The 17,811-nt window shown below is 41.3% G+C and overlaps 1 protein-coding gene across 1 annotated transcript; it reads right to left on the reverse strand.

The window, feature by feature from the left end:
• Positions 1-3,217: 3,217 nt before the first annotated feature.
• ZFP37 (ZFP37 zinc finger protein) lies at positions 3,218-17,479 on the reverse strand. The gene is made up of 4 exons (XM_064579394.1): positions 17,079-17,479; positions 11,715-11,841; positions 11,155-11,289; positions 3,218-6,065 (listed from the first exon to the last, which is right to left on the reverse strand). Exons 1-4 carry the CDS (start codon positions 17,253-17,255, stop codon positions 4,519-4,521), a joined length of 1,986 nt encoding a protein of 661 aa, XP_064435464.1. The 5' UTR covers positions 17,256-17,479; the 3' UTR covers positions 3,218-4,518.
• Between the last annotated feature and the right edge of the window lie 332 nt (positions 17,480-17,811).

A 17,811-nucleotide genomic window follows, 5' to 3' on the forward strand; every position in this document is an offset into this window, starting at 1 on the left:
ATACTTTTGTTGGATACAGAATTCAAGGTCGGAGGGTTTTGTTTTGTTTTTCCATACCACTTGAAGGATCTACTGATCTACGGTTTTCTGTTCCCCACAGTTTCTGATAGTAAGTCACCAATCATTAGAATTGTTTTCTATCACATATGGGTTGCTTTTCCCCTGGCTTTCCAGATTTTATTTTTATCTTTAGGTTCTGGCAGCTTGTCTAGGATGTGTTTTCCTCACACTTAACCTGCTTAGAGTTCACTGAGATTCTCAATCAGTACATTTATATCACTTACCAAATTTGGGGAAATTTCAACCATTATATCTTCAAATATTTTGTGTATCCCACTCTTTCCTTGCTCTCCTTTTGGGACTTCAGCTACACATATTCAAGACATTTTGTTACTGTCCCACAAGTCACTGAGGTTCTCTTCCTATCTTTTCAATCATTTCCCCCTCACTTTGAATCATTTCTACTGAGCTATTTCAAGTTCAATCACCCCTTCCTCTGTCATTTTCATTCTGCTGGTAAACTTACCCAGTGAAATTTAAATTTAAGACATTGTATTTTTAAGTTCTAGAATTTTCTTTTTGTTTTTCTTCATAGTTTCTATTTCTTTGCTTAGTTTTAAAAAAAATCTTTATTCACTGTGAGCATATATATCTTTATTTCATTAAGCACCATTATAATAATTATATTAATATCCCCATATGTTCATTCCAACTTCTGGGTTGGTTGTCTCTTTTCTTGAAATGGGGTTGCAATTTCTCAATTCTTTGACTGTCAAGTAAGTTTTTCTTATATCCTATATATCATGAACGATAAGTTGTGGAGAGTTTGGATTCTATTTCTCTGAAGAGTATTAATATTTTTGTTTTATCAAGTAATTAGCATGGTTGAGCTCAAACTTCAAACTAAGTCTGTGGGGCAGTAGCACAAATCAAAGCTCAGTTCTCGTCTGTAGTTGAAGCGTTAGGAGTCTGTGCCAAATATGCATGGTTCAGGGGTCAGTCAGATATTTGGGCAGAATTTATTCACAGAATTTGGGTTACCTCCTCTTTGAGTCTCTCTTTTCTGGGATTCTCCTCTCACTTTCCAAGTGGCTGTGGTTGCCCTGAACTCAGTCCTATGGTTTTTCATCTTAAAAAGACTGCATGTTTTCTATCAAATTACACCCCCTGCCCCCGCCACACCAACTTCAGTGTGTCCTCAGGCTAAAAGCTGTGATCTAACCGCCTACATTCCCTTCTTCCAAGTTTCAACTCTTTCCCATAATCTGCTTTTGTTCACTCTCCAGTACCTTCAGGTCACTGGTTGTGTGTGTGTGTGTGTGTGTGTATGTGGTTTTGTCCAGAGTTTATAACTGTTTTCTGTGGGAGGGTCAGGATTAGTAGGACCCTATTGGCCATACCCCAGTAATGAAAATTGATTACAACAAAATAAATTCAGGAAAATAGAAAAATTATTTAGAAAAACATAAAACTTACTCTTAAACTGACAATCCTGAAAAAATCACTGTCCACATAATGATGGTGATATTATGCATTTTCTAATGTGTATTTGTGTATAGAGACATTATCTTCATATTAAAGAAATATCTCAGAAACATTTTAAAATACTTTTTAAATTCACTTCAACAGGGCACCTGGGTGGCTCAGTTGGTTAAGCAACTGCCTTCGGCTCAGGTCATGATCCTGGAGTCCCGGGATTGAGTCCCACATCAGGCTCCCTGCTCAGCAGGGAGTCTGCTTCTCCCTCTGACCCTCCTCCCTCTCATGCTGTCTCTCATTGTCTCTCTCGCAAATAAATAAAATCTTAAAAAAATAATAATAATAAATAAATTCACTTCAACAATGATTTAAATCAGTTTCTCAAAGTGTGGTCCCCAGACCAGCAGCACCAGTTTCCTGGCGAGTTATTAAAAATGCAAAATCTCAGCCACCCGTCCCCACCCCCAACCTACTGAATCAGAAACTCTGTGGGTGGGGCCCATTTCTAAAGTCTGTGTTTTAACAACCCCTCCAGGAAATTTTGATACATTTTATCATTGATTTAGACTCACTTCTGTATGTCTATTTTCTTTCATCCTTTGCCTCCAATCTTTTAGACATCACTTCCTCATTTATTGATGCTAACTTTTAATTCCTTTCTTACTCTACAGGATGACTTTCAGCATTCATTTCTACTACTCAGGCATACTGTCCCAAGTATGGTACTATTATGGGTTCTCCAAGAGATGTGGGTAATTTAACATAGCCATAAAACATGCAACTGTTTTATCCTTCTAAAAAGTGCAGATTTTCCACAGCTCTGGACAGTGAGGATTCATTTAGTGCATAGTACCAAACTTCCACGTGGTTATAAGTTACTGATGGAAAATGGCTTTCACATTGCTCTTTCCTTCTCTAAGAGTAAATAAGTTACTTGGAAACGAGGTTCTAACATCCATGAGTTGATTTTTCAATGCATATGTGCACACATGAATGCACACATACATAATTTCATTCTCAATACTTACATCTGTTAATTCTCTGAAATGAGGAAATCAGGAAGGCAGGAACTTGAATGCGAAGTATTTGCAAAGATGGCACTTAATCACTTGTTTGTTGAGGGTCCATCATTATGCTAGACTAGTATCCAGGTGAAATATTTATTGAGCAGAATTGACCACTAGAAAAGTCTTGCTTATTGACCCATATGTTTATTCTGAAGAACAAATGAGGTAATGTAGTGAATGTGCTGTGAAAATGTAAAAGGTGACATGCATGCCCAATATTATTACCTTATATAACAAAACCATTTTTGTCCTTATGTCACTGTTTTTGGTGTAACAATTTAAAAATAATTCAGTTGTATTTTATCTATGACTTATGAGTAAAAAATAATAATAGTAAATAGGTATGCAGTAGAAAATAGGTCTCATCTGGAAACCCAGACTGATTCACAGTACCTTCCGGAATGCATGCTTAAGAGTGACTCTGAGACCAAGTCTAGGTTCACTCAGAAAAAGTGCGGTGATCCATTAACAGTGTCTGCTATTGAGCAAGAACAGGAAGTAGTGGTATTTGTTGCAATACATTTGAAATCCCAGATTCAGGTGTTTGTATATAAGTGCTCTGAATATGTGATAAAATGGAGTGACTTCGGAAAATCACTTTCATTCACCTGCAATCACAATTTATCTTCAGTCTTTTAAAAATATGGCATTAGAAGAAACACGGTGCTAAATTATAGTTGTAATTCATTATTTTAATAAAAAGATGTGTGTTTGATAGGAAAAGTCTTTGTGAATTCAATATTAAGTTTAATACCATATCCTCAGATTCATCACCCTGAATTGATAATAGGCATAGACTTTCACTTCATCGAACAACACCATGGAGTGAGCTCAGTCAAAATTTTAATCAGTGTTGATGTATGCATATTAAAAAGATTTTAATTGTGAAAATAACACATGTACATTATTTAAAATTTCAAACAGTATATAATAAAAAGGAGGTCTCCTTCCCATCCTAGCCCCCATTCCTGTACTCCTCTGCTCATGACAACCACCATAAAGTTTCTTCTGTATTTTTTCAAACCAAGTCTATTCACATACAAATATATGTATATATATTTACTTACACACACACACACACACACACACAGAGACAAGACAGGCAAACACACCCTTTTGTACATTAAGTGGGAACATACTATACACACAGTTCAGCAACCTGCTTTTTTCACTTAACAATTTTAATCACTTAACAATACACAGGTGCTGGTAGGGAATGATGTCCCTATCCTTGGCTGCTTTCTTTTTTTTCTTAATTTTGTGTTAATGTTTTTTACATAAATAACTTTTAGAAAGTATGCAGCTGATGTAGAAGCTAACAAAGACATTAAGAAAGAGCTAGGTGATAACATCAAAGATGAAGCTCATACCAGTGGCCAGACACACTTATACATGGAAATTAACAGATGTGCAAATTCAATTCTCAGATGTGGAGCTTAAGGGCACATACTCAAGCAACTCAGGAATTGTCAGCATATGTAATTTGTTTCTCTTTTGCTCTGATTATTCAGCTCATTAACGATTTTTAAAGCTATATTTTGGTCTGAATATATAAATAATTAATAATTACTTTTAAAACAATATATTCTATAAAAGGTTGGTATCGTCCATCGCTTCTATGTAAGATTCACTTTCTTTTTTTTAATTTTTTTTTTATTTATTTATCTGAGAGAGAGAATGGGAGACAGAGAGCATGAGAGGGGTAGGATCAGAGGGAGAAGCAGACTCCCCGCTGAGCAGGGAGTCCGATGCGGGACTCGATCCCGGGACTCCAGGATCATGACCTGAGCCGAAGGCAGTTGCTTAACCAACTGAGCCACCCAGGCGCCCCTAAGATTCACTTTCAAACTCTCTCATGTGTAATTAGGTATGACTGACTTCTTATTAAAAGCTTTCTAACATCCTTAAAATTCAGAGTCCTACTAAGGTTAAACAAAACCTTAGTTGAATTAAAAGGTTTCCCACATTAATTTCACTCATGAGATTTTTCTTCTGAATGAGTTTTCACATGTTTGGTAAGAGATGCATTTTGTTTGAAAGCTTTTCCACATTCATTACATTCATAGGGTTTCTCTCCAGTGTGGGATCTCTGATGTATAACAAGTTGTGACTTCACATTGAAAGCCTTTCCACATTCATTACATTCAAAAGGTCTCTCCCCAGTATGAGTTCTCTGATGTACAATGAGGTGTGACTTTTGGCTAAAAGCTTTCCCACATTCATTACATTCATAGGGTTTCTCCCCAGTATGAACTCTCTGATGTTGAGTAAGGCCCTCAATTTGTTTGAAGGCCTTCCCACACTGATTACATTCAAAAGGACTTTCACCTGTATGAGTTCTCATGTGGTAAGTAAGAGAAGAGCTATGTCCAAATGCTTTTCCACATTCATTACATTTATAGGGCTTCTCCTTAGTATGAGTTCTTTGATGTATAAGGAGGTGTGACTTCTTGCTGAAAGCTTTCCCACATTCATTACATTCAAAGGGTTTCTCACCTGTATGAATTCTCATATGTTTAGTAAGGGATGAGCTATATTTAAAGGCCTTTCCACATTCATTACATTCATATGGTATTTCACCTGTATGAGTTCTCACATGTTCAGTAAGAGATGAGTTATACCTAAAGGATTTTCCACATTCCTTACATTCATAGGGCTTCTCACCTGTATGAGATCTCACATGTTGAACAAGATTTGAGCTGTGTCTAAAGGTTTTCCCACATTCAGTACATTTATAGGGCTTTTCCCCAGTATGAACTCTCAGATGGTCGGTAAGGGCATGTTTATGACTGTGGGCTTTGCCACACTGAATACATTCATATGGTTTTTCTCCAGTGTGAGTTCTTTGATGTACAACGAGGTGTGACTTTTGGCTAAAGGCTATCCCACATTCATTACATTCATACGGTTTCTCTCCAGTATGAATTCTCTGATGGTCAATGAGTCCTTGTTTATGGCTGAGAACCTTCCCACATTGATTACATTCATAGGGTTTTGCTTTAGTTTGAGTTCTGTCACACTTAGTAGGAGATGGGCTATGGCTGGATGATTTCTCATGTTTCTCTCCAGTTTGAATTTTGTCCCATTTAGTATCGGATGAGCTATGATGAGCTAATTTCTTATGTTTCTTGCCAGTTTGAGTTTTGTCATGCTTATTAGATAAGCTAGGGTTGGAGAATTTTTGTTTCTTTCCAGTTTGATTTTTGTCTTTCTTTGTATCAGGTAAGCTATGGCTTAATGATTTCTTGTGCTCTTTAGCTACACTAGGTTTCTTTTTTGCATAGTTTCTTATACGACCAGGTAAGTCTGAACTCTGTTTCAAACTCTTTCCATGTGAATCGAATTTAAGCTTTTTCTTTGAAGGAACATGTTTTGTACTCACACTCTTTTCCCCCAGTGAACTACATTCATGGCTTTTCTTCTTAGTCAGACTTCTTTTCTTGAATGCAACTTCCTTAAGGAGTTTGTTTTGAGATTCCTGGTGGTTCGCTGGCTGGTCATTACCTTGCTGGACCTCGTCTAAAATGGAATTCAGTAAGAATTCAATTGTGAATCTTTGCCCTCTCATATTTTGGAACACAACTTATAAAAGAAATGTACTATTGTGGGGGCTGAATCTTTACTCAAGCTTAGTATCCCGAAGTGAGTGAATTATCAAGTGCAAATGTCCCTAAGCTCTTGGGCTTGAGGGGAAAGTGCTGTAGGAAAAACAAGAAAAGTTAATTGACAATAGAAACTAGACAAAACTTTGCCTGTTTATAAATATGACCTTGCAACCTGGGATGGAAGATGAAATAAACACAAGGAGCAGTGACTAGGTAACAGATGAAGTTAGAGGAGCTTGTGATTGTAGTTGATATTTTTTGAGATTTCTCCTAAGCCCAAGCTTCCCAGCTTTGGTAACAGCCAATCCATCCACAGTATTTGGCTCCCACAGCCTCTCCATGGTCATAGTTGGAGACACACCTGGCCCAAGCCACGGTGTCCAATGAGAGTCTTCCTCCTAAAAATTTCGACTCTAGTCTCCCTGGGTTTTACAAGGATATAAGACAAGAAATAGTAAAGTCATATCTTCCCCGTGTATGCAGAAGGTTCATCAGTACAAAGAATGAAGCATATATCCACAGGGAAAGAGATGTAAGATCACGGGTCCTCAAAGAGGCCATTCACATAACCCCAATTGCTGACGGCTTCCCAATTCTAGTTCTAGTCCCTGGTAGGGTCTGGCTGAAGTATCAGCCTTTAGGTTACAAGAGATAACCATATGTCCTTGTAATAAATTCCTCTATTTACTTAGGCTAGCTCAAGTTATCATTATTTGTCATTTGTTATTGCACTCCAAAGAGCCAAAAGAGAGAAAATAAGATAAGTACATCAAGAAATACTGAATAGCTTATAGGCGACTAAGGGGATAAGCAGGAAAGCATGTTACACCGCCACCACCAATGATCAATAATGACATGCCTGGAAATAAGTCAAACAGAGAAAGACATGTATCATATGACCTCACTGATATGAGGAATTCCTAATCTCAGGAAACAAACTGAGGGTTGCTGGAGTGGGGGGTGGGGTGGGAGGGATGGGGTGACTGGGTGATAGACACTGGGGAGGTATGTGCTCTGGTAAGCGCTGTGAATTGTGCAAGACTGTTGAATCTCAGATCTGTACCTCTGAAACAAATAATGCAATATATGTTAAGAAAAAAAAAGAAGAAGAAGAATGTAGCAGGAGGGGAAGAATGAAGCAGGGGAAATCGGAGGGGTAGATGAACCATGAGAGACGATGGACTCTGAGAAACAAACTGAGGGTTCTAGAGGGGAGGGGGGTGGGAGGATGGGTTAGCCTGGTGGTGGGTATTGAGGAGGGCACATTCTGCATGGAGCACTGGGTGTTATGCACAAACAATGAATCATGGAACACTACATCTAAAACTAATGATATAATGTATGGGGATTAACATAACAATAAAAATTTTTTTAAAAAAATTCTCAGGAAAAAAAAAAATAATGACATGCCTGTACTAAACACAAACCCTCAAAACCAAAGTAACAACCTGCAGTTTTTCTGCATTCCCTGCTGCTTTTACCATGATAAAAGTAGTGCCATGATAGTAATGAGATTAGCAAACAAACTTTATAGCATTTGGATTTAGAGTGTACACGTGTGCTTGTTTTCCAACAGTTTGCTATGGAGCATGCCTTTGCTTCTGCCAGGTCACTCTACTAATTACCAATTATAAATTTTAAGCTTATTCCCAGCTTTAAGTGATTGCTCACATCCTTTCCTCCACACATTATACAATGACATATTTTAAGCTATCTTCCCAGTGTGCGTTGCTTCTCTGAAACCACCACCCACACTGACAAATGGAGGCAACCATGTTTGAACCATATGATCCAACCCTTGGGTGAAAACAATTGACTGGGCAGTGGTAAACAGAGGGCCCTACCTAGACCAATAATATTCTCGCTCCTAAGAATTTAGAATTGAAATCCAGAGAGTTCTTTTAGCTAGGTATGGATACTACACGTTTAAAAATCCGAAAACTTAAGAGTTGAGACTACCATTTTAAGGTGATTTTTTTCAGTTATGTGCATGGAAAAGCAGAAAGATCGTTAGGGTGGGAATTAAACAGACTCAAAGAGAAAAGCAGATATGAGTCTCCAAGAAAGAAAGAAATAGAAATTGAACAGCTGCCTTGGTTGTAAAGGAACATTACATGGATAAAGTGAAACCTGGGATCAAACAGAAAAGAGTCATGGTATTTGAATATAAGCCAGGAAATACTATTCCTTTCATCAAGGATTCTTAAGAGATTAGTTCCCATGGAGTAAAAGATCAATTTTTGTAAGTATAGATATAGTAGTACAGATATAGTAGGGAGAAGTAGAGTTTCCAGCTGCTTTTTCATTTAGGAAATTTTAAGTGATACAAGCATTTTGGGGGAAAGAATATAACAAGAGCATGACAAAGGCAGCATCTCCCAATGCCCAAGGATGCTGGAGAGGATGGAGGCAAATCTCTTTCTGGGAAGAAAGGGATCAAAACTCAAAACTACACCCCTTGAGGCATAACATTATAGGAACCCCTTATGATGATGGAAATTGGCCAACAGGAAAAGATATAAAGCACTATGAGAGAAATTTACCATGAGGGGGAGAAAGAAAAGAACCTGAACTAGTGAAATGGTATAATAATAAGGTAATACTAGGAGAGAGTTGGGTGTGACAGAGCATGTGATTAAGGCTGTAAGCTTGTCCTGAATCTGAGACAGTAACTAAAACATGAATTTTAAGCTAAAATGATTGTAACTTCAGGAACTGAAGTATATAGCTCACTACACTCAGCAAATCATTGGAGGGAATAGAATAGTCTTTCCTTGAAGAAACTCCAAGTACTATATAAGAACCTGAACCAAGAAGAAAGTCACTGCAGCAATGACAAAGATGTATTAGATGACTCGGGACTATTTTTTAGTTGTAACACCAAGTATCAGAGAGAGAGAAGTAAACAGAGCCAAAATTGGAGCCCCGAGTGGATGAATCAAAACTCCAGGAGGTCTCTTCATTTGTCATTTGAAGGACTAGTCCCTCTGGTTTCAGGAAATTCATGGAGTCTTGGAAAATTCAGAGGACACTTAAAAATACATTGTAAACAGTCTGCTATTTGGGGGACTATAGTGATATAAATAATAACTGAATATTTTAATGTTTGGTGGCAACATATAAGAGGAATCTAAGAAACAAAAAATGGAGCCAATAAATCAGCCTAAGAATGGGAGGAATTTAGGTAGGAGATAATATACACCTGATTTGGGTGATGTCTGTGAGAACTGGAGAAAACCAACCAACCAACCAGGAACTGAGGCAAGGACAGTAAAAGAGAAGGCAGAGAGCAGAGATTCACAGGAACTCCATGGTACACAGGCCTAAAATCAAAGTAGACCCTGATAAAAAGAGGGAAGGTGAAAGAAAGCTCTAATTTAGAAAGAAAGGCAAAAAGACACAGCTTTCCATTTCTGACACTGTGAGATTGAACTTTCCTGGAAGCAGTAAAATATGAGTGCAACATGAAGAAACTGGAGATTTATCTGGACAAGATAAATTTACCTTAAAAGTCACCAGTATAGAATAAATAGCTTGATTCTTTCGAGGACCCTACCTAGACCAATAATATCCTCGCTCCTAGGAGTTTAGAATTGAAATCCAAAGAGTTTTCGAGGGAAATACGATGAAATACGATAGAGAAAAAAAAAAAAAAAGAACAGATAGTAGAAGACAAAACCTTAGGGACACTTCAGCAAAGTGAGAAGGAAGAGAATCTGGTGAAATAAATGTAAAGAAACACTTAGAAAAGAAGACCAGATTCAAGTGGTGTAATTCAAGCCAGGGGCAAGAACTTCACGCTGACCAAAACTATTAAAATATGAATTGGAAGGGAAGCCAGAAATTTACATACAGGCATGAATTCTGTGGGATCTGACTGCATAGGTTAACAAGTAAATGGAAATAATGATGCACTATAAACCACAAGTTTAGAGCATTTCACAGCGAAAAGGAGGGAAATGGAAAATAATTAAAGGCAGGGGAACATCATGCCAAGAGATTTGGAAAGAGGATGGATCTAAGAAGGTTTGAAGATACAAGGAGAGAAATATGATACCACGGAGTCCCAGAGTTTGAGTGGATGAAGGGAAAAAACTGAGGATATTAGGAAAAAAGAAGATAATAAAAAACAGCACAGCTTCAAAAAAGGTAAGCTGTAATGGGATTCTGAAAACAGCTAAGAGGGGTTAGTGCTCCTTCTGGAAGCTGAGCGATGGAGAGCACGGATGAGGAAAGACAATAAGGAAGGGTCAGGTAGGCATTTGAGGGGCTGGTACCCGAGGTTCAGAGCTCTGGTTTTCACCTTTTTTCCTACCACAATACTCATGGTGTGGCAAACTGTACTACTGTTCCTTGTGGAAAGATTGTACCTCCCAGACCCATTGCATGGTCCCTTGAATCCTCCCTGTGGAAGGATTATACATTCCTACCTATTGAACTTAGGAGTAGCGAGGTGATCTGCTCTAACCAATTAACCAATGAAATGTGAGCAGAAAGAGGCATCAGTGATGTTAAGAGTCATCAGTGGTTCTACTCATTCTTCTTTCCTTCTGCCATGAGACCAGAATTTGCCAAATAGGGACTGATCTTTCAGTATAGGTTCAAAGGATAACGTGGAATAGGGCCATAGCATGAGCAAGAAACAAATCTTTCTTGTTGGAAGCCACTAAGGTTTAGGGGTCATTCCTTAATAGAGCAGAACTTAGCCTAAGCTCACTGATGCGAGTGGTGTAAGCAAACTCCCATGAGTAACACTGGCTTACAACTATAATGACTCTCATATGAGAGCCTCACACATGAAGAGGTTCACAGACAGAAGAGAGATTAGGATCTCTAAGGTTAGAGAACCTGTGTAGTTTGAATTCCTCCTCCCCAAGAAATTCTGATACTTTTCAACTGCTACTCCTGGTTAAGAAAAAAGGGCCTAGGATCTTGAAGAAGATTTAAAAAATGAATTATTCATTGAACAATTCCAAGTTACCACCAAAAAATTAGAAACTTACTTCCATTGGTTCCTATTTGCTTGGGTCTTGCTATTTCACTGGGACCACCTTGTCTGGGTCTTTTGCCCTTCCCCAACCATGGCTCTTCTCCTTTTTCCAACTTGGAGATCATGTCTGGTTTGGGAGCTTGATACCCTGCTCATGAGAAATGGCAGAAGTTGAGTGTTAGGAAAACAAACATCCCAGAAATCAAGCCCTAATATTTGGACTTCAGAGCCTTGAGAGGATAAAGAATATATGGCTTCTAAGGAGAAAGAGAGAAAGAGAGAGAGGAAGGAAGGAAGGAAAGAAAAGAAAGAAAGAAAAGACAAGAAGAGAGGGAGGGAGGAGGGAGGAAGGAAAGAAAGAATATATGGCTTCTGAAATTTCACAATGTGGCTGCCCATGTACCCCGTCTAAGCAGACCTTCCATTTTGGAGACAGGGGCACAAGTATCCTGCCTCATACCCAAAGGGATTAAAACTCTTTGATTCATAATAGCCAAGGCCAAACTTATCAAGAACTTCAGAGAGAAGGTATTACAGTGGACACATTTTGAATTATGATAGAATTGTCCTTACCCATTGAGGCAAGGTTGCTGTAGTTCTCCAGCATCACATCCTTATACAGGTTCCTCTGAGCAGGATCTAGCTGCTCCCATTCCTTGTGGGTAAAGGCCATAGTCACATCTTTGAATGTTACCAATCCCTGTAATAGCAATATTCCTATTCAGTCTAATGTTATCCATATTATTGGGTGATTTGGACAAGGTAATAAAGATTTGCTCTTACCTCAACCATTCAATGTTGATCATGATGTTATATAGGATACTAATTCTTTACCCAAGTCTGCATTTTTTTGAGAGACAAAAATCATATTAAGAAATGTCCCTGAGGGGCGCCTGAGTGCCTCAGTTGTTAAGCATCTGCCTTCGGCTCAGGTCATGATCCCAGGGTCCTGGGATTGAGCCCCGCATTGGGCTCCCTGCTCCGTGGGAAGCCTGCTTCTTCCTCTCCCACTCCCCCTGCTTGTGTTCCCTCTCTCGCTGTCTCTCTCTCTGTCAAATAAATAAATAAAATCTTAAAAAAAAAAAAAGAAAGACATGTCCCTGTTATGGATTGAATGTCTGTGTATCCCCAGAATTCATATGTTGAAACCCTACCCTCCAATGTGATAGCATTAGGAGAGAGGGCCTGTGGGAAGTAATTAGAACTGGATAAGTACATGCAGGTGGAGTCTCCATGAATGGGATTAACGCCTTTATAAGAGTCGCAAGACAGCTTGCTTCCTCTCTGCTCTCTCTGCCAAGTGAGGATACAAACAAGAGTCTGCAACCTGGGATCACCAGATCCCAACCATGCTGGCACCCTGATCTTGGGACTTCTAGCCTCCAGAACTGTCAGAAATAAATTTTTTTTTTTTAAGATTTTTTTTTTTTATTCATGAGAGACAGAGTGAGAGAGAAAGGCAGAGGGAGAAGCAGGCTCCCAAGGAGCAGGGAGCCCGATGCGGGACTCGATCCCAGGACCCTGGGATCATGACCTGAGCTGAAGGCAGACGCTTAACCATTTGAGCCACCCAGGCGCCCAAATTTCTGTTGTTTTTAAGCTACCCAGTCAATGGTACTTTGTTGTAACAGCCCAAAATGACAGTCCCATTTGCAAATTTGTTTATTCAAGAGGATAAAAAATCAGAGAGAAAGAAAGTTACCAAAAACAAACAGAATCAGTCTATCTTTTCTTCTATAACAAAAGATGATGGAATAGAGTTCTGAGGTAGAAGACTTGAGACCCTTGATTTTTATAACCAGTCAAAAGATCATTCATGTTTGGAAGCAAAAATAATGTATTTTAGGCATGTAAGGATGCAGAAAGTATATCACCTATGGGCTTTAGAATTAAAGAGAAGGAAAGGGACAGGGAAAGAGGAGGAGAAGCAGAAAAGAAGTGATTTTTAAAAGAAGGAAACCGCATCAGAATAAAGATTTCAAGATTGGGAAAGATGTAATATACAAGAAAGAGCTATGAATAATAAAACCAGTCAAATGTCTAGTTACATCCGAGTAACTTGATAATGTTGTACAACTGTTATAAAAGTATCCTTAAAATCAAGAGGTATGTTGTAAGAAAAATAAGCAGGAATATAACTGGTAGGGTTGGGAGATGGGGGAGAAATTAAAGCATGTTCAAGATTCTCCTCTTACTAGGCAGGTGAGAGGAGGATGACACAGCTACTAGAGAATTTTGCCACTAATGAATACACGTTCAAACATGATTGTTTCACATTGAAAAATGACCCCTTACCTCCACAAACCACCAATCAATTAGCTGCATATGTCACTAATCTATAATCTCACGGACCTCCAGTCACTGATTTCTTTTTTTTTTTTAAAGATTTTATTTATTTATTTGACAGAGAGACAGAGAGAGAAAGCACAAGTAGGCAGAGCAGCAGGCAGAGGGAGAGGGAGAAGCAGGCTCCCGACTGAGCAGGGAGCCCGATGTGGGGCTCGATCCCAGGACCCTGGGATCATGACCTGAGCCAAAGGCAGCTGCTTAACCTACTGAGCCACCCAGGCACCCCCAGTCACTGATTTCTAATAAGCCCCATCACTGAGGGCCACTGGCCTCCCAATCATTGATGTAATTCCAAAATGACTGATCCCAGCAAACTTCCCAATCACTAACAGCAACAGATTTCCCCAATCGCTCCCCAGACACTCCAGTCACATATTCCCAGGGGTCCTCCACTACTGATACCCATGGAACACATCAATCTCTATCTCCGATACGACCCCAAATCCCTATCCTATCAATCCCCAATCACTGACACCAACAGAACTCCACCAACAGCGGCCTTTACAGAAACCCTAATCACTGCCAGCAAACTGCACTGCACCTTCAACCTCTTTGGCCAGTCCCTTCACCTGCTCCCTTTATCTGAAATCTACCAGTCTCCTGAGAATCCTGCCCCTTACAGTGTTCCCTGGAGGAGGTTGTTTGTTTCGGCCCAACCAAGACTCATGTACCTCATGGCCTGAAGATGAGGTAAATGCTAACTTTCAACCATTTTTCATACGTCCTTCAAAATCCCTACCATGTTTAGAATATCACGAGACTTTAAACCATTAACCCTCTGGTTCAATGATTCACTAGATAAACGCACAGGACTCAGCATACAGTTGTACCCGTAGCTATGATTTAGTACAGCTCAGGAACACACAGCAAAATCAGCTAAGAAAACGGTGTGTATGGGGTAAAGTCTACAGAAACCAGGCACAAGCATCCAAGAGTCCTCTTCCAGTGGAATTACGCAGCGCATACTTGATTCCTCCAGAAATAAGTTGCGAGAACACGTGTGAAACGTTTCCCAAGGAAGTGCATCAGGGACTCGGTGGCACTCATAGGCACCCTCTGCCTGGCACACACAAAGATCCTAGGTTCCCATAAGGAAATCAGGAGCTCGGCATAAACCACACTGTTTACATAGTTTAGGCACAGTGAGCCACTTTTATCATTTCTGGAAACGATAGGAAGCCTCCTGAAGTCTAAGTTCTCAGACATCAGCCAAAGGTCAACCTTGCAAGCAGGCTTTTCGAAGGATAGCTGTTTGGGGCCGCTTAGGTCAACTTCTGCACACAGTCATTCTGCCTCGTTCACTGAAAACTTGAACGCCATGCTCCTCCTCACTCCAGCTCCTGAGCTCTCACTACATCAACGTAGAGGAGTCCACAGCCTGGCCCTTCTCTTTCCTGACTCCAACAATCTTTTCTCACACCCAAACTCAGCCACCTCCTTCTCACCCATCCATTCCTCTCTACTTAAAACATTCCACCCTCCGACCACTGTTTCCTATGCTGTCAGCCTTTTTCCTCTAGCACTTCCATGCCAATAATTCTCCAAATGCATTCAGCCCCCAAAGCATTGATCTGAATCACTTTTCTACAGTCTTCCATCACCACACGGCCTTACTTTTCCTCTATCTTGTTTAGATTCTTTGTTCTAACAGCATATGCACTCCATGGAAAACAGCTTTAACTTCCTTGCCCCTTTTCTTCTCTACTGTACTTACCTAGCAAAGCCTCAAACTTAATCAAACCCAACTCTCCTCTTCATCTCTGCCTGCAACCTTGTAGCTGAACATCCCAAGAGAGAAAAATCAAACAACTGTGTTGCCTGGACTCACTTTAGGTTTATAACACATATCGCAATTGGGCATCCAATACCGGGAGTTTCCTATTCCTCTTTCCAAGATGGTTATTCCAAACATTCTCCTCTTTCTCTCGGAAATCTCCAGCATCTACTCCTTCCCCACTCTCAGCTGATAAATTCATCTTATACTTTCAAAGAGAAAGTAAGTGTAAATGGACAAGAACTACCTTGCCTTGTCACCACCAATTCCACCAATCTGTTTCCAAAACCCCTATCATCTGTCTCCTTTCTGTTAAAATGGAAGAAGTGTTCCTTTTCTCACCTAAGGCTAGTTTCTCCACTTACGCTCTACAGCCCATCCTCAACGGCCTTCTCAAGGAACTCACCCCCTGCAATTAACCTCTTTCTCTTTTGTACCACCTATTTTTCCCTTTCTACTCAATCATTCCTATTGACATACAAAGTTGCTTTAAAATCAATTCATCTAATGAAAACCATCTCTTAATCTCATGTCCCATCCAATGTCAATTTATTTGCTCCCTTTACCAGCAAAACTCCTGGTGTGGTTGATACTTGCTGTCTCTACTTCATTACCTCCATTCTTTCAACTCATTCCAACAGGATTTTACTCTTATCACTCCACTACAAAGCTCTAATCAATCAAAATAATCATTGAGCTACATCTTGCCAAAGTCAAATTCTCTGCAGTCATGCGTCTGGGACTCACAAGAGCCTATGGCACAACTGTGACAACACAACTCGCATTGTCTTGAAAAGCTTTCTTCTTTATGCTTCTTTGACACCCACCTTTACAATTTTCATCCTATCTGAAAGATAGGAGAGATGACTACTCCTCATTCTCTCTTTTTTTTTTTTCTGTCCTCTACCAAACCTCTAAATGGAAGAGTGACCCAGAGCTCTGTCCTTGGTCCCTCTTTTCTTCTCTGTCTGCCTTCTCTCCCTAAGTGATCTCATCCAATCTTACGGCTTTAAATACCATCTGCACGCCGAAGCCTTTCACATATGGATTCTTTAGCCCAAACCTCTCCTAAGTTTTAGATTCACACATTTAACAACTACTCATTCTCTACTTGGACATGTAATGGGCATCTTGACGTGGCCAAAACAGAACCACTGTCATCCACTCTGGCTCCCACTTATATCCATCAAATCTGGTTGTCTCCAACGCAACCCTTTCTCAGAAAAGGGAAGCACCCTTTATCCAGTGCCTCAAGCCAAAAGTCTAGGTGTAAATCTTGATTCTTCTCTTCCCTCATGTTTCATATCAACTCATCAGTAAGTCCTACTGGCTCATCTCCAGATGTATTCTGAATCTGATTTTGCATTTCCCTATTCTAAACCATCATCACCTCTTCTCATGAACTATTGTGATAAACCCCTATCGGACCTCCCTGCACCTCTGCACACACACAAGGACAATCCGGTAACTCCCACAGGCACTATAATCGCTTGGCTCCCATAGATCACAAATTGTCACACACCTCCCCAGTCTTCGACACACCACAGAGCCCCTGTATCTGATCCGCAGAGCCTTCCAGACTCTGGCTTTTCCGTGAGTGCCACAGACCCCCCCCCACCACTGCCCCACAGATCCCCCAGAACGCCGACGCCCCCCCCCCCCCCCCGCCAGAAGGCCCTCCGGCATCGCCTCCGATTCCCAAATCGCTCGTCTCAGAGACTACGGTCACCCTCCAATCACGGACCCCCAATTAGACCACCTCGGGCCACCACGCCGCCCCGCCCCGCCCCGCCCCGCCCCGCCATCGCGCTCACCGCCGCGCTGCCCCCCGGCTCGGACACAGCCATCTCCGCTGGACGCCCGGCCCCTTCGGCCGTCCGCGCACTCCTCCTCCGGCCCACGCTCTCCCGCTTTGTGAGGATCGGCTCGCAGGCGGAGGCCGACATGGCGGCGGCTCGAAGCGCGGCCTCAGCGAGTCCGGCGGCTGCCATGGCGGCGCCCCTGGGTATCGCGGCCGGGCGCGGCCATCTTGACCGAGGCTCCGCCGTACAGCGGGGCTCCGCGCTCCCGCGCTCCCGCGGGCGCGCAGGCGGGTGGCCGCGGGGCTCCGCGGAGAGAGTCCTGCGAGGGGAGCTGCGAGCCGGCGGAAAGCGTGCTCAGTTCCTCACGGCGCGGTGCCTCGCGGTGTCCGACGCCCAGAGGCTCGGCCACGCGAAGGCAGAATCTGGAGTTGCCTTTCCGAATTGGTCACCGCAGCCTGCTGCCGGGAAACCCGCAAGCATGAAGCCCAGCGAGGACTCCAGACAGCCAGGATAATAAGAGAGATTGAGGGAGGAAAGGGAAAGAGCCCGATCACGCAGACACCACTGTTTTATAGGGAAAGAGCACTGATCGCTCAAATATATGTCTTTACATGTACGGTATAAGAACAATGAGAGGGCGCCTGGGTGGCTCAGTCGTTAAGCGTCTGCCTTCCGCTCAGGTCATGATCCCAGGGTCCTGGGATCGAGTCCCACATCGGGCTTCCCGCTCTGCAGGAAGCCTGCT

Source organism: Mirounga angustirostris, unplaced genomic scaffold (genome assembly GCF_029215605.1).
Source record: "Mirounga angustirostris isolate CCGP_5_RB_7025 unplaced genomic scaffold, mMirAng1.0.hap1 SCAF_15, whole genome shotgun sequence".
In the NCBI taxonomy this organism is placed as follows: domain Eukaryota; kingdom Metazoa; phylum Chordata; class Mammalia; order Carnivora; family Phocidae; genus Mirounga; species Mirounga angustirostris.

Bases quoted from the DNA above. Each gene is read 5' to 3' on its own strand.
- ZFP37 (XM_064579394.1), bottom strand. From the start codon at position 17,255: ATGGCAGCCGCCGGACTCGCTGAGGCCGCGCTTCGAGCCGCCGCCATG. The intron at 11,842-17,078 runs GTGAGCGCGATG...TTGCTATTACAG, and splicing joins AGCCGGGGGGCAGCGCGGCG to GGATTGGTAACATTCAAAGA. The intron at 11,290-11,714 runs GTAAGGACAATT...TCTCATGAGCAG, and splicing joins CAGCAACCTTGCCTCAATGG to GGTATCAAGCTCCCAAACCA.